This window comes from Amblyomma americanum, chromosome 10, assembly GCF_052857255.1.
Source record: "Amblyomma americanum isolate KBUSLIRL-KWMA chromosome 10, ASM5285725v1, whole genome shotgun sequence".
NCBI classification, from domain to species: domain Eukaryota; kingdom Metazoa; phylum Arthropoda; class Arachnida; order Ixodida; family Ixodidae; genus Amblyomma; species Amblyomma americanum.
In genome coordinates this window covers 41,291,345-41,318,435 of record NC_135506.1, presented here as the reverse complement: position 1 = coordinate 41,318,435, position 27,091 = coordinate 41,291,345, and the positions used below count along the sequence as shown (strand labels likewise).

Sequence of the window (27,091 nt, the reverse complement as noted above, 5' to 3'; positions counted from 1 at the left end):
GAACAGTCATGTGCGGTTGTTTCCGTTTGCTCTGTAGTGCAATAGATTGGTGCTGCGTTTTTAAAACTTGAGACGCCGATTCGAATCACTTTCCTAGAAGCTCAATTTTTCTCATGTGCCCCATGCTGAAATTCACATATTCTCTGTTTTTTGAAACCAACAGTTACCCGCAAGAGCTTAATTTACCATCTCACCTGTGTGTGTGTGTTACCTTTTGAGTTGAATTCCTACACTCTTCCGCCGAAATCGTGTCACGTGATCGCAATTCTGCGTCCGCGGTGGCTTAGTGGTCATGGCGCTCGGCTTCTGACCCGAAAGACGGGGGTTCGATCCCTGCCGCGGCGGTCGAATTGCGATGGAGGCGGAATTCTAGACGCCCGTCTGCTGTGCGATGTCAGTGCACGTTAGAGAACCCCAGGTGGTAGAAATTATTCTGGAGCCCTTCACTACGGCGTCCCTCATAGCCTGAGTTGCTTTGGAACATTAAAATCCCCCATAAATCATAAAACAATCGCAATTCTAGGCATGATGTCTTGACTGCCCACACGGGCTATGGTTTGTAAATATGCTAACAGACTGAGGCTCCACTCTTGGAATGCCGATATCCTATAAACATCGGGCCTCATTGGTGCCCCAGATAACATTTGATAACGGATCTGATCCTCGGACGCTAATCTCTGGCTACTTATTCCCTGTACGAAATTGTCAGTTACACACAAATAAACTATAGATTTGCTCTTCCTAGACGGAAATTTACAAAAGAAATATTTTGTTCACCACGTATGCCTAGAAGACGCTATAAATTATACGACAGTGGAGTCAATGATTGGAAAAGAAATAGATGGTAGCAAGTACAATGAGTGCACGAAAACGATAAAGTGGCAAATATTTTCAGTGAACTAATTATATGCACGCTTTAAGAACAACAAGTCGATGCGTTTTCCGAAGCTGCTGCAGTAGAATATGATGAGCCGAAGCTTGTCCCGACTAATTTTTCTGAACCTATTAGCCATGGCCGGGGGGCGAAGTGAATGAGCAAGCAGTCAAGACCCGCGGCCGAAGAGACTCGAACAAAAACAGGAACGCGTCAATTAATATGCAAATGGTCCTCTTTATTCCTTCGAATGCTGTAATTGCGCTATATTTGTGTACATGATGAAGTTACGCCTGTTTATTACTTTTTTACTTCGTTTTGCTGCTCTGCTTATAGCGCAGAAGTGAATATTCATGAACTGGTGTATTGATGAACAGGATAAATATTTAGTTCTGTAATAACTTTTCAAATAATTAGCTAACAAAAGACGTAATGAAAGTAGAACTTATCAGAACAAAAATGCTATACCTTCGGGAACATAGGGAATGAAAATAAGCAACTTTACGTTCCCTATTTTTTCTGGTATCTTCCAAAGCGCCATTATAGACGCCAGTATAATTTATGGTCATATTGCACTTCTGTCGGTCTAGTATGCCTTCAAAGAAAATGGAAGAACGCTCTGCAAAGATTTCACGGTAGGTGTACGGAACTTTACACCAAAAACAGACCGTATTTTGCACTCACATCCGGCGTAAAAGTGACAATGGGGAAAATGGTGATCACGTATATTTACCGCGAATTGATTGCTTTGAGGTACATCACAGGCTTAGTCGCATCCTCGCTCATTTTCTCTGTGACTCACTCACTCACTTATGCTGCCTCGCATGATGGCAGCGGAGGAGAGGTCTGCCACACTGATGCGCCAGAAAACACGATACAATGCAATGCAATAAAATACAATACAATGCAATACAAAACCGTCAGCACGGCTGTCTATAAAATGACAACGTTTATATTACACTTTCTAGCACACATTCTTCTCTGTAAACAGTGAGCGCTTACCTAGCCTAAGTTCGGAAAATTTAGAGTGGCTACCACAAGCAATCTTCATTTTCGCCTATAGCAATGTCGTCGCTTTGGCCGTCCAATGGCCACAACTCGGCGCACATTACAAATGCGCGCAGCGATTCTTAGTGTGAACACGGCTTTTCCCGTATCGTTGTGCGTACTGTTGTTCAGTGTTCTGCTTTTGAAGGGAAACATTCACTACGCTAGGTTTTCAATAGGGCAGCGTCAGTGGAGTTTATTTTTGAATTTCTCTGAATGGTTGAGAGAGGTCATGTGGAATATTGATGTCATCACAATCTGCCCACCATGGCAGGTGGCAACTGCCCCATCGTACTGTGAGCATCCTCCCTAACGTGGCAGGCGGAGATTAAATTGTTGATTGGCCCATGTGACCTTTTAACTTCATATGCTGATTCAACCATGTGATCTCGAAGTGTCCCGTCTAACCAGCGACGCAAAGTCGGAGGTTTCTTCAACTTCGGCGCTGGACGCGGAGATGCTTTCAAGTGAGACGGAGCACCGAAAGACTGACTTTGAGATGAGACTCAGCGTGTCTGACGCGGCTACACGTGCATTTCATCGAAGCTTTACAGATAATTCGTTCGGCAGTGTGTGCGGCGTTTGTGAACGTAGCCATGCAGAGGAATCTCGCCAGGTTAACCAAAGTTTACACCAAAGCTAATTTTTACTGCGCAGGTATTTACAGCGCCTGTATTTTTGCTATTTATATTTCCTTCACTACGTACTAACCACTTCCTGAGCGTTCTCTGTAAAGTTCATCTTTGGTCGTATTTCGCCAATGGCACGTGGTGTCCTGGGCGACGATAGCGATAGTGTCAAACATTTAAAGAGCCTCTCGTGCCCTCTCCTTCTCTTCCTATAACAGACCCCCAGAACACGCGCGCCGTCGTGGTGAACGAGAGCAGCGTGCGCATCTGCTGGCAGCGGCCCCTGTACGGCAACGTGTCCGGCTACGTGGTCAAGTACAGGGCGGTGACGGAGAACGTCACCTCCTTCGTAAACGTCACCACGGGCGCCACCGACAAGTGCGTGCCGGTGCACGGACTCAGGGCCTGGACCGACTACGAGTACCGGGTGCACGCCTGGAACGGCCGCGAAGAGGGCATCGGGAGCCCCGTGGACCGCTTCGCCACTCGCATCGACTGTGAGCATCAACCAATCAATCAACCAACCAATTAATCAATCTGTTCTCATATAGTCAGTCGCTCAGTTGTTTTATTGATTGATCGATATATGAACTACAGATTTAACTGTTCTCGCCTTCAGTCAAGAACAAAGTTCATCTACCAGAGTGTCAATTACCGCCTCATGCGCTCTTTTAGTCGGTCAGTCAGTAAGTTCAGTATTTATCTTTCATTCAATCAATGAGTCAGTCAATAAATTGTTCAGTACCTGAGTTCTCCTCCTTTTTATTAGTAATAATGCAATAATTTATACCATTGCGATACGAACAAAATTTTATTTTGGGAATTCAACTTCTACCGGTATACCCCAGATAAATCAAATGCGCAGCTCCGTTTTGCATATAGCGCCGTTCACTTGAAACTGCTGACTTTGTTTGAATACGTAGGAGATTTTAAAGCGGAAATCTGGGCTAGTTAGTGATCTTTACATTCAAGCCACATGGCAACTAGCGCTAAAGACAAGCGTTCGTGGTGTCCGTCCTTCTCTTTAGCGTTTGTTACCATGTGCCTCGAATACGCAGGAGAGGCATGCCAAATTCAACGGGCTACGTCCGATCCAGGAACTGACTGGTACTGGCTGATAACTGAATTATTATAGTATATGTGACACCATTTATCAGGTGGTTCCTGAAATGCACGCAACGCGACGAGCATCATAAAGCATTGCGACAGTAAACATCTCCGACGCCGATAAATGCTGCAAGAAGCCCGCGCGTTGGGTTAGAATGCAGGTGTCATTCCTTCCAGGTTTTCTCTCTGGCACTTATAGGTAAGGCCCAAACCGGGCCGTCATCTTGTGTGTCATGTTATATCTGCGGCAGTGATTGGTATATGATTATTCTTCTATACACAGGCTATATGGACCTATCACTTAACGGCTGACGGACAGCCCTTTATGTACCTAGATTGGCAAGCACCGTCTCATTCTTTGCTAAGGAGAAAGAATCGCGACAAGACTTGAGACTTGTATTTAACTGGGTCAGTATATTTAGTGCTTTGACACAATAGATTTCTCACACCCGGGTTATATGAAGTGATAAAATAAGCTCTGGTTTAACTACTGTTGAACCTGGTTTAGAGAGCGAAAGCTGTGGTGTATCGGGCGACTTGACTCGGCTCGGCGTCTCGAACGTTGAGTGCGTTCTGGGAAACTTCGCTACTCGCTTACTGGGAACATCTGTAATTTACACACTCCTAAATAAATTATTCATGAACGCCTCATTGCGTAACTCGATGATACGTTTCCGAAACATCTCTGCATTCACTAGACGCGTGCCGTCTGCTTGGCCATCGCCGTGCATTGCGTGTTGGGTTTTCAGAGGGTGCCGCTTGATGGCGCTGCGACTGCACGCCATGCGGGAAAAAATTCACTGGAAACGTACTTCGCTACTCGCTTACTTGGGAGGCCTGTAATTTGCATGCTAATAATTAAATTATCCATCCACGCCTCAGTAATTATCTCGAAGATACGTTTTTTAGACATCTGTGCATTCACTGACGCGCCTTCATTCACTTCCGAGAGTGAAACAGTCGTGTCGGATACTGCCTGGTTACTTTGTAAATAATGTATACAGCTCTTTCCTGCATATAAACGCCTGTAATAAACACCATGTTGAAAAAAACAACAGTCGTGGTGGGGTTGAAACGTCCCCGTCTCACATGCCGGAGGTCCTGGTTCGACTCCCACCTGCACCGCAATTTTCCTCTGTTTCTGTATTAATTGAGGCCGCTTCAAGGTCATATCTGCGCTGTAACATGACCTTCAAGGTTTGTACGCGAGATGTAGAGCTTTCTCTCCAAAAGGATGAATGATACACCGATGCAGTGTTCTTGTTGTGTGTCTGTCTGGTTCATTCATAATTCGTGTCTGGCTCTCCAACCTCAGGACGAGTTGAAAGTGGTCGCCCTAAGGCGCCTAACTTAATTATCGTTCTTTCTTACTATTATGCTGTGCACATAAGCATCCTCGCATACAACAAAATAAAAATCACAAAGCTGCCTTCTCCTTTTCGACAGCGCACAGGAGTTGATAGGCACTTTACGACGATGGTGGCTTTCCCCTATATAACGTCGTTTCTCAGGCACTTTTTAGAATGATGAAACACATGTTGTAGAGATACCTCATTCTTAATTTCTCACTTCGAGCACTCCGGACTTCCATGTAGCAGGATTTTGTTTTTAGTTTCTCTCCAGAGGGCAGTTTTTGGTAATTTGATGGTTCTGATCCTAAACATTCTAAACTTTCATAAAGCTTCACATGATAAAGTAGACGCTGTGAGTAATATCAATTTTTCTGGTTGCAACCACGAATTCAAAATGTTTCTAAATGTTACAGTCCTGAGCGTGATTCCGAATGACGTTTACACATCTTCCGTCCTCCTCTCAGACTGCCTGCTGAATGTGTGCAAGCACGGCTCCTGCGAGACGACGGACGAACGGCCCGGCTACCGGTGCCTGTGCGAGCCTGGCTACTACGGCGAGGCGTGCGAGCACTTCGACCCGTGCTCGGAGCAGCCCTGCAAGACGTTCGGCACGTGCGTCAACACCAGCCACGGCGAGTACCGCTGCGACTGCTTCACGGGCTTCTCGGGCCGCAACTGCTCCGACTTCAACCCGTGCCTGCTGAAGCCCTCGGCGTGCCTGCACGGTGGCGTGTGCCAGTCGAACGCGTCGCACACCTTCACCTGCCTCTGCGTGGACGGCTACTACGGCAAGACGTGCCACCAGTACGACCCGTGCTTCTCGGCGCCCTGCCTGCACGGAGCCCGATGCCTGAACGAGTCCGACGTCAAGTTCACCTGCCAGTGCGTGCCCGGATACGCTGGTCAGTCTCATCCTCTGTCTGGAATCAGTGTGCTCTGTATTTATCTTGAAGAAATAGTTCTTTCCACTGTAGCGCTCACATGCATAGAACCCTGTAAGTTACAGCAAAGACTCAACAGCTCTTACTTTGAGTAAACGTGGTTAAATAAGGTAAGAGCAGTTTAAAGTTATTTTGACACACCAAGCAAAAAAAAAGCTGCCCTTACCGCGAAAAACAAGTCGACAAGTATTGTTGGCAAGTGAGTGTTTTGTTTACTTTTTCTTCATACGTGCCAAATCATAATCCAACGAAAAAGGTGGAGCAGACTTTTTTGTCGCTAACAGAACTCCCCTTTGAGTTCCATTTTGAATCATCTGGGGCACATAGCCACTTGCTAACCGGAAAATACTTAAGTTTTCTTTTAGGGGCTTACTAGAAAGTAACTGCAAAATACCAGGCTTCACAGCGTGAATCGGAGCACCACAAGAAAAATCTCCAAATTGCCGCTGGAATATTGTCAACGGGTTTCCGCTAGGAGCCGCCGCGATCGCTTAGCAGCCAGCGCCTCCTAGCGAGCATCGGTGAGAGTACTACAGGATCGCTCCGGTGGAGCCCGCGTAGTACACTGAGTATCGTAGACCGAAACCTGCGACCCCGAAGGCACCGCAAAGCTTGCGGACGGTCGTTTAGACAGCACTACCTGGCCACTACCTGGTCTCGAGGGTTGAATTCCACGCTTTTTTTTTGTAGAGGAAATTTAAAATCAGCCCGTGATTTCTTGAATAAGGACACGCACTTCACGCGAAGGAGCTAGCTGGTGCTGTCGGGCGCCTCTGAAGTGACATCGAAACGCACGCCACCGAAAATGAACGCGGCACTGTACTTCATATTACACGCTTGTGTTTTGCATGCCTACAGATATCGCTGTTTTTAGACAGCTTTAGCACAGCCGCGCGGCTGGACGGTACAGTAAAGCTTGGCCATTGCTACCCCTGCGTCGTGTTTGCCCAAATATGCTCAGTGGTTGGTACCATATTTAGCGTAGTTACCGTATGAGTGTCCTAAAATTCTACTGCCTGTAGGACAGTGTACTTGCTGACTTGCGGCTGTAATGCTGCAAGCAAGCTAACGCGATCACGATGCAGCTGTCGCATTTTGCGCACAAGATGCCAAGTTTCGATGACGAATAAGCCGAGCACGAGCTTGAGGCGTTTCTGCAGGTACAAAACCTCACTGAAAGCAATCGCTGGTAAGCAGGCATAAGTACGTCTGCAGTGAATGAAGGGAGTAATTAATAATGAATATCTGGCTCAGATAAAAACATCCCAAGTGATGGAACATGCAGTTCATTCCGTCTAAAAGTTAGCACCAGCTGTAGAAAAAAAAATCTTGAACCGAATTATCCACTTCGGATATATTAAACTGCGACAAGATGGGTGGCATGCTGCAACAAGCGTTACCTCTAGAGAAGTAAAATAATTACGCTCTTCTTTTAAGCAACTCAAAAGAAGCCGTTCCGGCATGAGGACAAAATCCTGTAAGCCATTTTTATGCGCATAATATTCCAGCGCTCCCTTAGCTTCTGGTTCACATCCACAGTTTTTTTTTTTTTTTTGGAGAGCACTGAGGGCTGACTAGCATACTTTATGAACGCATTCAAAGCGCCTCTACCATGTGCCGTAGTTTTCTGAAACCATGATATATATTGCTTTTCGAAAGGAACAGGAGTTCAATCACACTATGAAAATTTTTTCGCAAAACAAACCAGTTCTCAAGGAACTTTTTCTCTCAGAAACATTCGCACTAATATAAAGATTCCTTAGCCAGAGGCCAGAGTGTCGCTTTTACAATGGTGTTGAGCGGTAGTAAGCCGGGGTGAGTCTCATTTTGTTTCGCATTGGCAACAAAAGCCCTGGCAACTATACTCTTGAGTGAGGTGTGGGGAGCCAACCTTAATTATTGTTTCATGCAATTTGCATTCATACCTTCAATCTCCGTTAACCGTCAAAAGGCTGCCAGGATGCGTGTACAGTTCTATGACTACCCGAGAAATATGGCTCCCGAAGTCCTTAAGTCGCGGATGCAGAGCCCACTTACACCAACAAGCTCTTTTCCAGCGTTGAAGTAGTGTGAATATGCTAGCGGATGTGCAGTCTCGAAGGTCAATTAAATGCGCTAGAGACTACCGCTTCTACTACTGAGGTGTCATTGTCTGCCACAGCCAAAAACACGATGTTTTCACCGGGGGGAATCACGTGGCCAAGTAAAGTCAGCACAAAGCTGTCTGCAGGGTTTCACTGCTTTGGTATTCCGCTGTCTCGATTGAAGCTTGGGACGTCTTCAAACAAAGGATTGTAGCAAAACAGAGCTAAATGATTTTGCACACATTGAAAAGTGGGGCAAAAGTAATTTCAGTAGAGGAGTCTCAATTTTGAAACAAAAGTAAAAACAGCTCTAATTTTTACAAAAACCACACAGAAAGACCAGACAGGAGGGGCGCTGTCCTGTCTGGTCTTTCTGTGTGGTTTGTGTAAAAATTAGCGCTGTTTTTACTTTTGTTACACAATGTTACACCAACTCTCTCAGCAAGAGGTACTGTTGGAGGAGTCTCAAGACTGAAGAGTCTCAGAAGTACCAAGAGAAGTGTTTATACACGTGCCTGGCGTAAAACAAATATGTTGCACATCCAGCTGTTCGGCACCAATTAGTTGTAGTGGCGAGTGGAGAATATAAAACATCGCTTGAGATCCAAAAATGTTAGAAATAAATAATTCTGTAGCGACATTAATAATGCAAAATTAACTCATATTTCAGGAGAACTCTGTGAGGAGAACATCAACGAGTGTCTGTCGAGTCCATGCAAGAACCGCGGAGAGTGCGAAGACGGTATTAACGACTTCACCTGCCACTGTCCGCCGGGATACGGCGGTCCTCTGTGCGAACTCAGAGGTATGCCTTCCATTCACTGTGTGAATGCTGAAGTAACTGCGTGAATTTGATATAATCCACACATCTTTTTTCCCCTTTTCAAGGCTATTGCACTTCCAAACTCACCTTAGAGCGCAGTCCTGAATTTCTCTAACCATTTAAACAAATCTTATGTTCTCTTAGCTGTGATTCCGCCAGTTTCCCCATTCTTCATGTAACGGCTGCTTGCTGTCGATATTTTGTTTGTTGGTTTGTTGATTGTTTGGATAGATAGACGCCGCTTTCTAAACAATCTTGAACTACATAATCGCAAGGGTTGAGCAGACAAGGTAAGGGCGATGCATATGAATGAATGCAACCTTAATTCAGACCAGGGTTTCAGGAGCAATTGGTTATGTTCGTACGAAACCACGAAGTAGTAGTATAAACAAGTTTGGAAACAAATAAAACACACCTTCTCCCCCATCCCACAAAAAACCAGGACAAACGCCACTCAGAAATCATTTCTCGTTTGTCGTTTTCGTTCAGTCCTTTCGTACGCTCAGTGTGGAATCCTGGAGTACCCCTGCCCAAGACCGGCATTATCGCTATTCATGCATTCATATGCCTATATTTCTGTGTAGGATGAACAGAAACATAAGGCTCAAAAAACAAAACAAAGGTCAGAGACTGCTCCCGCATATTCAAGTATGATACTCCATTTCTTCACATTGTGTAGTTTCTCTTAATCTTTTGTCATTATTAAGCTATCGATTACCGTTACGTTACCTGTGGTACAACTCAAATGACATAAAACCCTTTTCGCTCATATGGACACTGATTCAGTATGGACTGATTCAGTATGCACATTTCTTAGCTCTTATGCACATAGGATGTGGAGGTTCCCGCTGGTGCATATTAGTTTGACATTCATTATTCCTTTCACTGCAGCAGTTAAAGGTATCAATCATCGCCTTCATTGTTACTTTCGTGATGTTACCTCGTACATGAGGGACTGCCACTCTAGTAAGCTCTCGCTGGTGACAGGTTTTCCTGGCGGCTTCAACTGCAAGTGTAACCCTTGTGCTTAAATAAATTATCCTAACTGGTTTCATGATAACTAGGATACGGAATCTTTCTTCCAATTAGTCTGCCTAATTTTGTGTTCTTGTGCGCAACAGTCCTAATTGCGTGCGCTGTGACCTCTTCCCGTTCAGACTCGTGCCCCGAAGAGTTCCAGCAGACGGACAAGGGCACCTTCCACTGGCAGCCCGTGGCGCACGGGTCGGTGGCCAAGGTCGAGTGCCCGTACGGCGCGTACAACCCGGCCAGCGAGTACAAGTACGCGCGTCGAAAGTGCCGTCTGCTCGCCAGCGGAGAGACCGGCTGGATGAAGACTTCGGCCCAGCACTGCCGATACAAGGCAATGACTCAGCGTTTCTCTTTTTCCGGACTGACACACGGCAGTTGCGCTGTCTCGAACAGCGGAAATACTGGAAGGAAATTTAAAACTTACTGCGTGGAAATTTCTTTCGCTTCATTTTGAAGACAAGATGTCTCACTTGTGGCCCACTATTATACTTCGTCCACCGCAGAGCTTTCAAGCGGCAGAGAACGTCACCTCCGAGCTTGAGTTCCTGACGCATGACCCGAGCAGCATTCGTCCGGACCAGCTGCAGAGCTTGGCAGAAAAGATCGAGCCTGTCGTCGATTATGCCATCAAGGACATCAAGGTGAACGCCCAGTAGCTCTGGGAGGGTCGTCTCTTGAACGACCTCTTGAGTATTCGGCAGCAACGCGTGCATACTGGAGTGTTATGCCACAACATGAAACTACAAGGTTTTAGAAAAACAAACAAAGGTTAACTCTCTGACAGAATGAATTAGCGCGGAGAGGACGAAGTAAAGAAGACGAGACGTGAGCTCAATGGTCCTCCCGTCTTCCTTGGTCCTGTGCTTCCACGCTAAACCTTTTTTTTTGTCAAAATGCAATACTAAGTAGCCCAAAGCTACACTTTGGTGAAGGATGAACAAGTAGCCGCCATTTTTCCTAACTGCGCTAGTTAGATTAACCCGTTACCCGCCCTTGTGACCCAGCGCTTGCAGCGTTCTTCTGCAGAACCCATTGTTGCGGATGCTAAGCCAGAAGCTGGAACGTTCCACTTGGGGCCAAATCTAAAACCGGTTGTGTACCAATATTCAATGCATGTTACGGTATTTCAAGTGTTCGTAGTTGTTCTAAGTTCTCGTCAGCATCGTATTTCATTGCTGCTACCCGTATTTGCCGCGTGAATATAATTATTTATTACTGTGGCACTATGTCCGGATAATGCCAGGATACAACACTTAAGCAACTACGTCGCTAGGAGATTTTTCTAAAGTATGCCAGTGCGCGAGTTAAGTGCAGTAGCTGACACGTACATTCCAACTTGTAAGGCTCACTGCACTGCTCTTGTGGACAAATAATCACAAGATATGGACTGTGAGCTACTTACACATGTGCGCGACTCCCTCAAACAGCATGTCGTTTCCAGTTCGCGGGCCGTTTTTCCACCAAAAATATTCTGGAAATATTCTGAGATATAATTCTTTTAATGGAATTATATCTCAGAAAATTAAAAAAGAAATGTGTTTTATTTCGTGGCTTCCTAGAGAAACTCAAGTTACTCATCATGGTAGCGCCTTCGCTTCGCCTTCGAAGATTGGTTGTTCGACGTTGTGAATCAAGTGTGAATTTGCGAAATTTATCGCTCACTGCAACCTTACCGACTAGCAGAGCTTTCTTTAAAACTAGCTTCATGCTGTTTGGCGATCAACTTCTCAGAAAATAACTAATGGGATTTTTTTTACTACTGGGTTTCTTTGATCAAAGATTTGAAGATCATGCAAGTGTTTAGCAGCTAAATCGTTTGATCCTATGTCACCTTGCTGCTCAGCAAGAATATTTTTTTTAATTTTATGAGGCTTTTGAAGCAGTGCTACTGCCGAGTGAAACCTATGCGCTGTAATCAAGAAGCACATTTAAAAAATTTTTATTTAGCTGCAAAACATGGCAAGCCCTCTTTACAGGTGGATGACGGTGCCTTCCTCATTACGCTTCTGCTATTACGAAGCGGAAAAACCATTGCGATACTAGCTAAGTGCGCAAAAAGACAATTAGTGGTCAGTGGAAAGCAGCCTTCTTTTTATCGTTTGCTTATTTCTAGGACATCTTATATTACACGCGGTAGAATATGCGACATTAAAACCGTCATGAATAATCGAAGCGAGCTGTGTTGGGAGTTTTGTTACACACAGTAGGGCAAAGCGTGTTACTAGAATGAAGCGAAGCCCTGAACAATCGATCGTCGCAGTCGCAGTGTTCGCGACAACCGCGTCGTGTTTTCGTAGAACGATGCATTGACATAGATAAGTGACTGCACGAGATAGAATACAGCCGACAGTGTCGAGCGCTTAAGCCAAGTAGGGAACGATGACTGATTGGGCCCGAAGCGCACCAGTTCAAATAGATCCAGCGACGGAAGGTATGTGATGAGAACACAAAGTGCTCACAAGAAAGCCGTGTTTGCAGTCGACCGCTCTACCAAAAGGGACCCCATTGCTCTGAGGAAAGATAGTAAATGTTCTGCGCACGCAAAGCATGCAGCGAATAAGAAATAAAAGTGACAATGGAGTCAAATTAGTGAAGAAGTTTATTCCAATTTCTGTTGATATTTACCACATGACCGCACTCTGACAAATGCTGTCAGACATTGCGATTTTGAATATAAGTGCCAGGAATGAAAAATGAAGGATGGATGGGGACGTGCAATGTACCGCCGTCAGCACTCTTAACACGTACGCTGGATTGCGCGTCCTGCACCAATATTACAGCCCTTCAACGTTGGGCGCTGACTCCGAGACCATGCTGCACGGTGTGTTTACGGCGGTTGGAGACAGCTCATGCCCTGCTTCCACCCTAATATTTTCTAAGACCCAGCGCCCGAAGCACAGCTGCGGTAATGTCAATGGAAGACGCCCGCTCGAGCGTTCGTGTCACGAGTGCCGATGGTGGTACAATACAAACCACCTATAGTCCCTTTAGGACAGACAACGTATGCTAAGAAAAGGAAAACGTAATCGATCCTATGCAAGAACAGCCTGCTTAGATTGACAAAGACCAGGTTAAAGGCCGCAATACGAACTGATAAGCATAATCTACCAGCTGAAATTTTATTCCATTCTATTGGGAAAAAAAAATAAACACAAGCAGCATAATAATTTTTGCCAAGCTTATGTTACGTGACCTTGTTTCCTGTTTTTCCCACTGGGATGAAATAAAATGTCACTTGGTTGATGGCACTTAGCCAATCAGGTTGTACTCTTTAGCTGGGTCTTCGTCATTCTAAGCAGTGCGCTTCTTGCATATGATCATGTCCCATCTTGCCATCAAGCACATCTAAACGTAATCGAGATTACAACAGTTTTTTGGACTGGTGTGGTCGAGCAGTCTGCTGATGCAAAGAAGCGGTGGTTAGAGACTAAAGGAAAACGGCTTTGTTCTTCAGTGAACGAGACGTCCTTCTCACGAGATACCGATCAACTTAATGGAGTTGGTCTTCCTCTACTGAAAAGGGCTGAAAAACCTCAACTCCATGAGCCACGTTGTTTCTCTTCCAGATCGCACAAGCCATGATTCACGTCATCAGCAACTTCCTGGCGTTCAATGACAGCGTCATCGAGCAAGGAGACGCTAATGGAATTGCTGTCGAAAAGTACGTCGCACCCCATTTTGAAGCGAAAGCTTCACTACGCTATGTAAAGCCAATTTCGCCGTGTGGTGCCGGTTGACCTTCAAGTGGGCGAAGAGGTCGTGTGTCTATCGGTCTTATCATATATGGTCCATCACAATGTTGCACCACTTAACCTTTTACCTTGATCGTTGATCTATCGATTCGCGGGTAGAGGGCGGTAGAATAAGTTGCAGCGTTCATTAGGTGACCACCCTCTCGCGATGAGCTCCCACCCTCCAGGGTGGCAGGGTGGGCGCGCTGCATATCCACTGTGCGGAACGCACTCAACGTTACAGAGGACAATCTGCGTCTACTTGCCCAATACGCCACAGCTTTCGCTCTCTAACCAGGTTCAGCAGTAGTTAAACCGGAACCGCAGCAAATTTTTTGGTGGAAACTTTCAAACAACGTGCTAGCATGAAAACTGGCTAGGCATGCGTGACTGGCTCTGGGTACCAGTAAAATATTGAAATTCGGTGTTCTGATGTAAAGTAGATATTTGTATTGTGAAAATAATAACGACGGTTGAACTTAGACCCTGAACATGCCTGCCGTCCTCAGAATAATGAAATAATTCTTATTGTTCGAGCTTAATCTACAACTCACACTTGTGGTTAATGCTCTGGCATGCTGGCGCACATGTGTTATTTAATTTCATCTTTTTTTTAAATTTGTAATAAAAACGGCGTTTGGTCTGGGCACACCTTCAGATTATTTTAGTTCTTGGCATATTTAATTCTGCGGCGATCGATTTATACTAAATATCGAATACGCTAAGCACTGCGCTTTCGGCTAAAAGTTCAGCAGTGGCATTGTAGTCGTGCACGGACATGTAGAAGGCAAAGGAAAAGAAGAGTATGAAGTGACTGTCTCGGCAGAGCTCGGTTGCCGCGAAGAGAGGTTAATATAAAAAGAAAGGCAGGGAGGCCGGCTAACTTAGCGGAGGCGATGAGCACACAGTTGCTGAGCACATACACCAACTCCCAGAGGCCTGTTAGATCAGTGGACTGAATACCAAGACATCAATTAAAACGACTCTTTGATGGAACTGAGTAAGAGAGAGTGAATGTTTAGAAAACCAGCACATAGCTGTCTCTAAACGCGAGTAATTCTATGTCATCATTAGAAGTTTTGTACAGTAAAGTAAACTCATCGGAGGCTGATGATAAAGAGGGCTGTATACGTTTACGAAACTGCCTTTAATATGATAGCAGAGTCACGTGGCATGTGTCGTTGGCTACGCGCAGGCTGGTTTCCGTGGTGGAGAGATTCACTTCCGAAGTGGTGTTGGGACCAGGTGCTCTCATCATTGAGAATGAAAACCTGGTAGTCAAGGCAGTGGCCTGGTCCCCCAAGTTGCTCTCGCAAGGTCAGGACTTCCTCAGCTTCTCGCTTCGGTCAAACGGAGACCACTACCTCCACGAAGACTTCTCCGGTGACGGCGACGAACAGGATGATGGAGACGTGAGTGTGATCTCGGAGCATTTTTGTGTTCAAGCTCATTTCTCTTTTTGAAGCGAGCATTGCAAAACTCCAAGCAAAATACACTGCCCAAGCACTGCCCAGACTAAAGTATTCATAGACAACTGCTTACTCTAGATCGAAGAAGGTCCACCGGCTTGCTTGGCAGCATGCTGTAAATGTCCTGGCTTCAAATAAGATAGTCGGAGGACCCTTTGTCTTTATTATATCGAAGGGAGATGACTATAACTCGTAAAAGATATAATTGCGTTCTGTGAACCTCAGCGTGCTGAACTGGAGAAAAAGCTGTTTCCTATTTATGTGACTAAAGGTGTAGGAGCCGCTACCAGCAGGACGGGCCAGTTATAGACCAACGCTATAGTGTACACATTATGTTACATTATCTGGAAACGAAGAAACGGCACGCGTTAAGGACGACCATGTGGTTTCTCTGCCCTCGGGTGTTCCTATTCACGCGCTGCTTTTCGCTTTCAAAGATAACCGGTTGCTGCGCGTGCGACTACCTTAAACAAAACTCTTTGTTTTTCAATCATTTTGCCAGTCCTATTCCATATTGCAACAATTAGGCGGGGGCTGCAAAGATCTAGAAACGAAGAAAATGAAAATTGGTTTTTGAGGAAAGGAAATGACTCAGTAACTGTGTCACATATCTCGGTTCACACCCGTACCACACCGTAAGAGAAGGGATACAGGAGGAATTGAGAGAACGAAGGAAGGAAGAGGCGCCGTAGTGGCGGGCTCCGGAATAATTTAGGATACCTGGGGATCTTTAACGTGCATTGAGAGCGCAGAGAAAACGGGCGCCTTTTGCAACCCGCCTCCATCGAAACACAGCCTCCGCGACCGGGGTCGAACCCGGGAACTCCGGCTCAGTAGCCGAGCGCCCTAACCACTGAGCCACCGCGGCTGGTCGACTCGGTTCTAATGTAACAATTTTGGGAAATTTGTTGTACACAGTCGTCATCTTCCATAGCCGCCGTCATGTACCTTTCTGGTTCAAAAATCAATGAGGCCACGCCTTACTAATGAATCTGTTCTCAGTCTGTGGGTTGAATAATGTAAATGCAGAACATATGGTGGCGCGGTCCACCGTTACATAGGCGCTTAAAACACTGTCCACGACAGCAGCGTGGTCACCTTATCCAGGTACGAGTTTAACGCTCTGTTCGAGATATATGCTAGCCGGTGTGTGCGTGGACATGTATATTATGCCTCGGACACCTTATGGAGCGCTCACTTTCCTTTCAAGACATCCCGTCTGATCCTCACTACATCTTGAAGTTAATGCTCCGCTATTTTTTTACTCCAGGGTAGAGAAGAATGACAAAGGCATTTGTTCTCTCCGACCTCTCCATCCGTCTTGGCATTAAACCTTTGTTCTTCTTTCTCTATTTAAAAGGGTAACGTTCTCTGTGAAGCGACAAATGTGGACGCAGATATTCTGGTGACTTTCGGGGAGGCATTAAGGGGAGGAGGATGGCTCATTTAAACGATGCACTAATTGCAACTCCCCACCCCAATCTTTTTAAAATCTCTCCCTGACCAGGTTAGACGAGGTGAGGGGTTGGGCAGCTGTCTGTACTTCGCCCCGCGTGCGCAAACTAAGTCTACAAAGCTTTTGTTTTTGCTATCTTCTCCCTCTCTCACCGGTGCTTATGAGTTGACGCTGCCTTCACAGAACATCGTGATCACCATGCCGTTCGAGGCGCTGTCCATGGCGATCAACAACTCGCGCCTGGCAGCGGGCGAGCCCTACCGTCCCATCCACGAGGTGGAGAAAGGCCCGCGTATAGCGTTCGTCTCCTACCGGAACGACAAGTTCTTCAGGCCCGCTCGCCACAGCCTCACTTCCCTCATCAGCGCAGGTGAATATTAGGCCACGGTCGAACGTCTTCAACAAAACCGCTTGAAGTACATTGCTTGGAATTGTGCCCAACGTATTCGGCCGAATTCAGAGGCTAGCATAACTTTGTGCCATTGATGAGCTGCAGCGTCTGGCAGTAGGGATTCTGAATGCACGCTATGTCGTCCAAGCACTAAGCAAAGGTCCACTGACAGCCCATTTATGTTAGAAAGAGGAGCACTTTCTAATCTTGTCCATTGTTGCATTGTCATATTGTGAACTCACTTATCGGCGCCTGTAACATGCCTATTATTGTAGGGCGCGTGCTGAAGAGAGGTTTTCTCGCTCTACATCCACGGTCGCTAACTGGGAAACTGATAGGCTATGGAAAAATTGGAATAGTTTCGGATTATGTCGCTAGGACGCTATTCTGCTTTTCTATACTGCCTTTTAGGCAGAATATCAGAATTGTCAGCCGAATATCAGAGTTATCAGCAGTAGCTCTCAAGGAGTAACCGGCACGCCTATTGTGCATAAAGAACTGCTCATGCTCAAATCAGGAAAAGAGAGGCTACGGATAAATGTAACATGTATTCATATTTCCAGTCTGAGCACTCTGCGCTGTCTCGCGAACCACGATTTGTCAGCGTTGAAGTTTAATCTACAGTCGTCAACAGGAAAGTAGAGCCAAATCCTTCAAGCTCCTCCTGCGTTAGCATTTTGCTTGATTGCTTGGGACTACTCCTGTGCCTATCGTGAACTATCATTACGATCGAGTTAACGGGCATCAGAGGTACACATGAACTTATCTGGGGTTTCCACTGCACTGCCAGCGAATCGTGGCACTATGAATGGTCTATTTTTGCCCAGCCGGTCCGCTGCTGCCAGAAGTGAGACAAAGCAGAGTTTAACGCGTGGTATGTAACGAAATTTTATCGGCTTACGAACTAGATTTAGGAAGCTTAAAAAATTTGTCTAAACATGCCCCCAGCGCGCGCAAAACTAGAATCATGAACTGGGCTACTGACTGTGATGACAATGTAACCTTCCTTCATATTCAAAAATAACAGCGCGAAAAACTGGGACGAAGGGTAGAAAACACATGACAAGCGCTGACTCTCAACTAAAGATTAATCACAGGATAGAGACAAATATAAGGGAACCGGCAACAACCGAGAAACAAAATCACAAGGCACGTCTTAATATGTGGGGTCAAGATAGGCAACCTCACTATCACGCAGGAGCAAGGATGGTTTGCTGACGCACAATCTGTTTTTTTTTTCTAATTTTGTAGGCTTCGACCATTTCCCTGGCCAATTAGTCGGGGTGTTTATACAATATTTCAAGATTGCGCTTCAGCAAACCATCCCTGCTCCTGCGTGACAGTGAGGTTACCTACCTTGACAACACGGGCATTGTGGTGTTGTTGCTCGGTTGTTGCCTGTTCAATAATATTTTTGTTTCCGCTGAAAAAACTCTAGCTGAGAGTCAGCGCTTATCCTGTGCTTTATACTCTTCGTGTCCATTTTACGCGCTGTTATTTTTGAATATGCATCACCAACTCGCCGGCTTAGCTATCGTGTTGAATGTAACCTTACTGGTGGCGAGCTACTTATGCTATTCCCTGTCTGTCGGCTCCTTCGAACGCAGGCCATGTCGTCCTGTCGGCAAAGATCGGCGACAGCAAGATCGAGAACCTGACCGAGCCTTTGGTCTACTCTTACCCAACTTACACCGCTGAGAGATACGTATGTGCCTTCTGGGACGACCAGAGTGAGTACCTGCAACCGAAGTCTTTCTTTCCCTTCTTGGTCCGTGTTAGCCTGCCTCAGACGCGAGAAATTAAACGTTCTTAGGTTAGCTCGTGCGGCTTTCAAATGTGCGACTTGATTGCAGGGCATAGCTCGAGGACCTGGGTGCGATCTCATTCTTTGAAGTGAAGCTCTCTAGAAATGTTGCGAGGTGGCTGCTTTACATTTTGTTTTAAGCTTAGTTGCTTTCAGTGGGACTGTGCCTTTTGGGGCGCAGTCGTCCAGTATTCTTGCTGGAATTCGCATGCGCAGTTGGCAGCGCCCAGTTGCACGTGGGCTGCGAAAGACACATTTAAAAGGCAAAGGCGGGCTTGTTGGTGGTTAGCAGCGGAGTGCGTATTGCCACCGCGCAAAATGACTAGGGACGAAGAATCAGTGTCCCAGTTGTATCTTCTGCATTCTCCTCTTCGTCCCTCGTCGTTTTTCGCGGTTGCAGTATGTACTCCCTTGCGAAAGACGCCGAAGTCGAGGCCCCCGAATTACTCGCAACCACTTCAAGTTCATTAAAGTCTCGTTACTTTGCACAGAAAACGACTGTTGTTGCTTATGGCCTCCGTTAAATCACGCCCTCCGTGACATGGATTTGACTTCGCTACCTCATAAAAACGGCGCAATGCCATAAGCGCTTTGTGCGCATAAACTTTCGCCTCTTCAATTGCACCCTTTTTTATGCAAATTTCGCACTTGAACATCTATTGTAAATAATGAGCAATCAAAGCTGCTAAAATGGCTCGCTGTTGTGCAGTAGTGTCTCTGAAGACAATAATTTGCACAGAGTAAAGCTTGCTCTTTGTCGTTCGCTCGAAAACGTGCTCTTGTGCAGGAAAAGAATGGTCCACTGCTGGCATTACGACCAACCGGTCGGGGAATGTGACAGTGTGCAGCTCGACGCATATGACTGCGTTTTCACTGCTGCTGGTAAGACCTTTCTATCTACTGCGTATTCTCAACGCGATTACGTTAAAAGCACCAATGCCCAGAAAATCCGGCGTCCTATTTGTGAGCGAGGAATGGGTGGCGTAGGGTGGCCCTGGTGGCCACTTGCCGCGAGATGAAACCTGGTTGGGTCACCAAGGTCCCGTGACCTGGTAGCGTCAATGCAACCTGCCCAGCAGATTGTGAGAAAACCGACCACTGTGATAGGTTAAATTAATTATTGATCGCGAGAGGGTGCTCGGGAAGAGCAACCTGTGTCGCCGAAGCATCACTGGTGGCAGCGCCTTCTATCGCAGGGTGGCAGTGGAACATCGCTTAACCGCTGTACAATTGCGCAAGGAGTTGTGTGAGGACTCCCAGGGACCTATTAATGTAAAGTAGAGAATGACCACTTCCGCACTTAAGAGCCTTAACTCATTAAAGCTTTCGAGTCATACCTTAAAGGCTGAGCTGAAGTGTCCCCTCCAATTGTTTTTTTTTCGCTGATGCTTTTATTTTGAAGGAAGAGCAAAAATACAGACGAGGGACTGAGGAGGGTACACTCAAAAACGTTCACGAGCGCTTTTTGTGCCCTCTCCGCAGTGCCTCGTTTGTATTTCTGCTCTTCCTTTTAAACAACATGCATCACCAACTAGCCGGCAGCTTGCTCTCCTGAACCGCTTATGCTTTGTTGGTATTACAGGCACTAGCGCCAAGATACGACACACCAAGGTGGCGTTGCAAAAAACCGCAGAGACAAAATATCACTGAAACGCTGTAAAAAGAAAAAAAAATTCAGGAGGGCGCTTTGTTGAACTAAATTGCGGCGAGGCAAAAGCATTTGGAGCGGTGTTGCTACTCGTGTCAATGATCTGTGGTTAAGATGTTGATGAAGTGCACAATTGTTTGTGAATCTTAAATGCTGGAGACACTGGAGGCCGTTTGGGAGGCATCCGTCTGATTCGACGCCTTTCTGCAAACACTCTCCAGCGTCCTAGACAAGTAGAAGTACATATGCGTTGGCAGGATGTATCGCAGTCGTTAGCACGCTCGGCTGCGGAACGGAAAGATGGTGGTTCGAATCCCATCATGCACAAAGATTTTTTTTACTTATCGAGTTGAAAAGCATAACGGACGGACGGACGGACGCGAGCATGAGCTATGAAAGGCTTTCGCATTAAAACCCATTAGGGTAACGTAGAGGAAAAGAAATTACAAGTACGACGGGACGTTTATCTCACGCTCTATCGGTTTGTGTAATTTCTCGTTCTACAAAAATCAAGCGCGACAGCATACGTATTCTTGCAGCGGATTACAACCTTGCAGTGGCCCTTGCGATGATAGGGCTCTGTTGGAGTGTCCTCAAGCGCTCTTTACTGCGTGTACTTTAGAACACAACAAGCACAATGTGGCGATCTATTTGTGTCGCCTTTGTTGTCCCTGTATTCGTGAGCGCAATTTATCTGAAAGCACGAAATGAGCCTAATAGCTCCTAACCAAATGAAATTGCGAGACTGCAGGAGCACTGTCTAGTGGGTTCCTTGTTTCAACGTCGAGTCCCTGGAAGCCCAGCTCACAGAAATTTTCACTTGGATCTGCTGCGAAATTCTCCTTGCCGAGGGAGATAGAAGACAGACTTAGGAAATAGTTACTACATCGGAGGGTTAATTGCTAAGTCATAAAAGGGGCTCGCGTAGCTGCCTTGTTGACGTAGGCAGTCTTGATGCTATAGGTAGCATACCAGGGTTCTCGCACAGCTTCCGTCCTCAGCATTCGGTAACGTTCCTACGTGGCACTCGCGGTAATACAGGACGTACTACATCGGCAGCTATGATCGAGGGTGGCGCTGGTGAACACTATGAAGGTTCCGTCACATTACACATAAACAACCGCGAAAAGCACTTTGGACAGCCGTCGCCGTAGCTCAGTTCGTACAGGACCGGATGCGAACTTTGGACGTCGTGGCTTCGGATCGCACCGGCGGCTTGTGGTTGTTCTTTCTTCTGCTTTTATTAATCTCCCATTAATGAAAACTACTAATTAACAAAAAGGCATAGCCATGCTCCTTGGTTTCAGTGACTGTTGGCTTCGGTCATGTTTGTTTAGTATCTTCAGTTACACTGCATTAATTGAGTTTACGATAAGGAGCCGGATTAAATAAACTACGTTACTAGTAAATTACTAGCATTTTCAAAATTATGATAGAAGTTCCTGTGAACAAATGTTGCCTACACATGGACTCAGAGACATTGGTGAGGTGTCTGCACCCAATTTTGGTGCTATGCATGCCAAGAAACGTTATTTTGATTTAATTCTAGAATAATAATATAACGTACCCTATGCAACACTACATTAACTTTACAATTTCCTGCTCAACCTTACACAGCAGTTGTTCCTTACAAGCAACGTTGAGACAATGTTCTGCGTTACTTTGGTTATTTCGCGTTTCACTGCTTTAAGTCAGGAGGTTGTTCTTTCAAAAACCATATAGGAGTGCAGTTATTTTAGCTATTCACAACCGCAAGAAGCTATTCCCCAAAAGAATGCAATAATTCCACTACCGCGCAATGAACTAATTTACTTGAAATATAAATTGCCTGCGACGTTTGTACAGAATAAGATAGGAAGGCCAGAATTGATCACGCAGGCATACGAACTACCCTAGTCTGTTGTTAAAAACGCACTCGGACTGAAGCTTGAAACTGCACAACTGCTATTTTACATAGAATATAAAAAGCAAGGCTGAAGCAATTTTCTCTTCTTAATGAAAATCTCTTCAGTGGAGTAGCCTGCAGAGCGCACAAAACCCATATTTCTGCCTACCGTTTAAAAAATAAACGTATAATTTCCTCCTGCTACGCCTTGGGCACCTAACACAGCTAACGGTAGCGAATGTAGGATAAGAATTACATGACAGTCAAGAGTACCGTCATGGTGTGTGAAATTTATGTGCCACTGTCCAAAAATTACGTCTTAAAACGATTCCTGTCTTTTTCCCTCATTAGGATCCAGTGCCCGGAATGTCGACGGCCCCTCACCACTACCGGATCCTTTCTCTAATATCATACGTGGGATGCATTATGTCGATCGTTGGCCTCTTCTTCACAATATTGACCTACGCTATTTTCAGGTGAGCCTTTTCGCCAGCTAATGCGATCAGCCCTATTTTTTTTCTGCTTCGACGTCTGTAAAGGAAAGCCGTTCCTTCATCGCCCTTGTAGACAATATGAACTCTTATTAACCGCTTCGCGTTAACACTAAAGCTGCAGAAACCGAAGGAATATAAGAGGGAATTGTGTGAAGAAGCTTAAAATAAATAACGTGCTCGTTGGCAAAGAAAAGACTTTGTGCTCTTGAGCGTAAACAAAGCTTAAAAAACCGGAAAAGCGTTCGCTCTCTCCTAATAGCCGCCCACTTCCCTAATAGCAAACTTAAGGTTATGAGAGACGTCTGATGTCGATTTCATCTGGTGCAAACAAAACCAAGGTGGAAAACACAGGCATGTGAAGTTATTTCTTGGTTCCAAGCACACCTACTCCTAAATTAAAACACATTCACTTGATATCAAACGCGGATGTAGTGAATATTAACATTACGTGAAATTGTGAAAGGGAGAGGAACAAAAAATTTGCACCAAACACGCGACGGTTTCTCGCTGCGCTAGTGGTTCCAGCCTTCATCGAGAACTGCACAGAACAAAATGTACTGGGCAAGAATGTTACAAGCACACTGCGAATGTTTTTCAGCGCTAACGCATCACCGGTGGTTCACTATATTTTTCTGCCTCTCTTTCCTTTGCGCTACGCACTTCGAGGTATTCGAAATGGAACGTACTTTCTTCTACATGTTCCTTAATTGTGCAAAATATTTGATGTTATCGTTTGGTTTCAGGACATGCCAGTTATCCTGTACTTGTGTTTTATTGAGCGATTAACCAACTTGGAAGCAATTCGAGGCCAGGCGTGATTGTGCTTGAGTGCACAATCAAAGCTACTCTGCTTACAAACTTCTAGCAGTAAAAAAATCTATGGAAGCTCTGTACGTGGCAGCTTTCTGTTGGTCTGCTGTGTCGCGGCTCTTGAGATACAGCAAAAACATTATGCGAGCTTTGGTGAGCACGCATTGGTTATATAACAAATTAGCACTCAAGCTCAGGATCTAATGCAACTTCACTTGTAATGACGTGTAGTTTGCGTGCAAACGATGAACCCCTAACAACTCTTATGTACATATATTTTAAGTTAAGTGATAAATAGGAGGTCAGTGTTTTGCAGATTGAATCAGTGTGCAGGGCAAGAATGCCTAGCAATGAGAAGCCTTCCTTAAAAATATACAAACACAAGAGATCACATGCTCGCAAAATTTGGAGCCCTGGAGGTGCGAACCGGACAGCCCTGTCAAACTCAAAATCAGAAGTGGTGGTATGTATAATTGTGAACAAAAGTTGCACCTCATGCAGTGGCTATGGGATTCAGAGACCTCGTTATTAGCTTCTTCATCCAACCTCAGCTCCTCGGAACTTTTTCCCCACTAAACCCTGTCGACACTACAAACGGGTGAGAGTTTATTTGGTGAAGAAAAGTGGGTGGCGTAGAGAACGTTAATTTTGCGTTGATTACAGTACGGAAGATGATATTCCTGAATTGGGAATTTCTGAACCGCACCATCAGGAGTGTAACTGCTCTCTCGTCCTTCCGTCGCATCGTTCGTGCGGCCGGGCAGATCCCTGAACAAGGATCGGTCGGGCAAGATCCTGCTCAACCTGTGCTCGGCCATGCTGCTGCTGAACGTGGCCTTCCTGGTGGGCTCGCTGCACGAGCGCTTCCCCAAGCTGGACCTGTGCCTGGGCACGGCCGTGGCCACCCACTACTTCCTGCTCGCCTGCCTGGCCTGGATGGGCGTCGAGGCGGCCAACATGTACCAGATGCTCGTGCACGTGTTCGCTTCGGCCGAGACGTGCTTCATGCTCAAGCGTCTCCTCATCGCCTGGGGTAAGTGCTCCGCTGGCGTTGGCTGTTAGGTAGTCCAGTGCCTCAAATTAGACGATCCCTGTAGAGTGCGATTGCTTCCAATGAATAATATGTGCAATTCCTGCACGGCTAGCTAGTGTAGTAGAAAGACGACTAACGTCAACCACGTTTCTAGGCCAAATACTCATTTGGGCCAGATAGTTGTGAGGAATTTGCCTGAATAGGTTCTACCGCAGAAAAAGTTGTTATATGAAAGCCCTCCCCTACGGACCAGCGTAGATCGTCACCATCCAGTCTCTTGACGATCGTGAATCTACAGTCATATGGTAGTAATGCGTCATAACTCGACCCGCCCACATACTAGCAGCACCTGTTTGTGATCGTTCTCGTAGCCCAGGTTGCCTCATTGTCTGCATGTCTCAGCCATCACTGTAGGTCTTAGCCGTTAGCAAAACACAATCCGCAGCAAGGCGTAAGCTTGCGCTGAGTTTGGCCGGATACTAAGCCGAGCGTGTGCTCGGAAATTTTAGTATGCAAATTAAAGGCGAAGTTTTTTATACATAATTTCGTGATTATCACTTCCTGCGTAAGTTATCTCCATCAAAGCGAGAGCTACTTCTATTCTTTTGGCTGCGCGAGGGCCCACAGGCGAGCTGTTTCATATGTTTATACGCCCCGACAGCTTTTCCTGACAATGAAGGAAAGGCGAGACAGGCTGACCGTCTGTAACGGTGTCATTCCAGCCAATAGTTCGGTCGCATGACTTCAGTCTGGTCGCCTGGGGCAATGCTCTCACCCAGTAACTTCGCCCCTTTGGTGGTCTCGGTGGCGCCACCTGTGGAAAGTTCCTGCAATAAGACGCACCTAGAAAATTCGGTGAAAACGAAAACAAATAAACTTGTTCACTTGATTGTCTTGCGCTGTAAGTAGTGTTTAGGCGCTATGCTATTGCCTGCAAGCGGAGGATGTGCTCAGCTACGTAGGAAAAAAGGCGTGTTTCGCCACCATAGTGTCCCCGGCATTCCCGAGAAAAAGTGGGCGAAAATTCAAAATTGGTTTTGGGGAAAGGAAATGGCGCACTATCTGTCGCACATATCGACGGACACCTAACCGCACCGTAAGGGAAGGGATAAAGTAGGGATTGAAAGCAGAAAGAAGGAAAGAGGTGCCGTTGTGGAGGGCTCCCGAATAAATTCGACCATCTGGGGATCTTCTACGTGCACTGACATCGCACAGTACACAGGCGCCTTTGCGTTTCGCTTCCATCGAAACGCGGCCGCCGCGGTCGGGTTTCAATCCGGGAACTCCGGATCATTTAGTGGGTTCGAACACGACCGCGGCGGCGGCGTTTCGATGGAGACGAACCAATGAAATTTTTGCGGCCCAGTGTGACTTAGCATTAGTGTTCCCGCCTTGTGTGGCGGATTGAGTGATGAAGTCCATCAGTCATCGTGCAACACGCCGCAACCCCCTCTTCACTCGCGCCATCCATGGAGTCTAACAGTCATTGCTGGCCATACAGCGTCCTTGCCATAATGCTCTCTCCACCTCGACGTTGATTAGCGGTCGCGATTTCCTTGTCGCCACCCGTCACGTACCACCGTCTCCTTCTCTCCATTTTCCGTTGCTTCTCCCGCTCGCCCTTATTCCTCTCTATTTTGCCTGCTCTCCCGCGAGGCTGTAGGCGCCGCCAACACCAGTCATTTCTTGCGCGCTAGGGGCTGTAATTCTAACGCATAAAAGTGGTCGCGGAGTGTACTAGCTCTTCGGGCGAAATGAATGAGCTTATACTACTTGTGCTCCATTGAGACAGCTGGCCAGTATGAAAGCAGCCTTGAGCAAAATGGAACGCTTTTTCTATTTCATCACAGAAGTACGTGTGAGCAATAAAATCCTACATTAGGTAGGCATTTCAATGGCTGTCTTTCATGGCGTTTTCATAGAAACTTCTGGCGAATCCTTTTGTAGGTGTGCGCTAGTGCAGCTACATATTTGTAGCTTATAAGAAATATGATCAAACGAAGTGCATTTGTAATCACACTAATGAAAAAGCATTCGTGACAGGCTTAATTATTCCTTTCACAGTTCTCATATGATGACGGTACGGTCCATCTTTGTTTTCTCTTTACATTGATGAAAATTTCCTTATTGAAGTGAAAGTTGGTACGACACAGAATGCGGTTATCTTGCAAAATATTTGGTAGTTATTTCCACTCCTTTCTTTCCTTCCAGGGATTCCAGCTGTGGTTGTTGGAACTTGCCTAGCTGTAGACCTTGAGCCATACAGGGGATACGATGACTAGTAAGTATCCTTTGAAGAAAGCGAACTTTTTTCATTTCTAGAAGCATTCACTGAAAACAAATTCTTTGCACACAATTTTACGAAGCTGGCGTTGCTACACAAATACGTTCTTATAGCGCTAATTCCCACCGCAACATTAAATAGCTGTACCTCAGATTGTGTTGAATATCCATTTCTCACTATTTTTCATCTGCTCGCAA

The 27,091-nt window shown here is 46.0% G+C and overlaps 1 protein-coding gene across 1 annotated transcript in view; it reads left to right on the top strand.

The window, feature by feature from the left end:
* The window catches only part of LOC144106558 (uncharacterized), a 232,500-nt gene that overhangs the window by 198,397 nt on the left and 7,012 nt on the right, over positions 1–27,091 (top strand). The window contains exons 5-17 of the mRNA XM_077639404.1: positions 2,769–3,047; positions 5,474–5,911; positions 8,705–8,839; positions 10,015–10,220; positions 10,393–10,530; positions 13,456–13,550; positions 14,816–15,032; positions 16,729–16,915; positions 18,544–18,666; positions 19,528–19,622; positions 22,625–22,749; positions 24,342–24,610; positions 26,822–26,891. Coding sequence (XP_077495530.1) covers positions 2,769–3,047; positions 5,474–5,911; positions 8,705–8,839; positions 10,015–10,220; positions 10,393–10,530; positions 13,456–13,550; positions 14,816–15,032; positions 16,729–16,915; positions 18,544–18,666; positions 19,528–19,622; positions 22,625–22,749; positions 24,342–24,610; positions 26,822–26,891 — 2,377 coding nt within the window. The remainder of the gene's footprint in view (positions 1–2,768; positions 3,048–5,473; positions 5,912–8,704; positions 8,840–10,014; positions 10,221–10,392; positions 10,531–13,455; positions 13,551–14,815; positions 15,033–16,728; positions 16,916–18,543; positions 18,667–19,527; positions 19,623–22,624; positions 22,750–24,341; positions 24,611–26,821; positions 26,892–27,091) is intronic.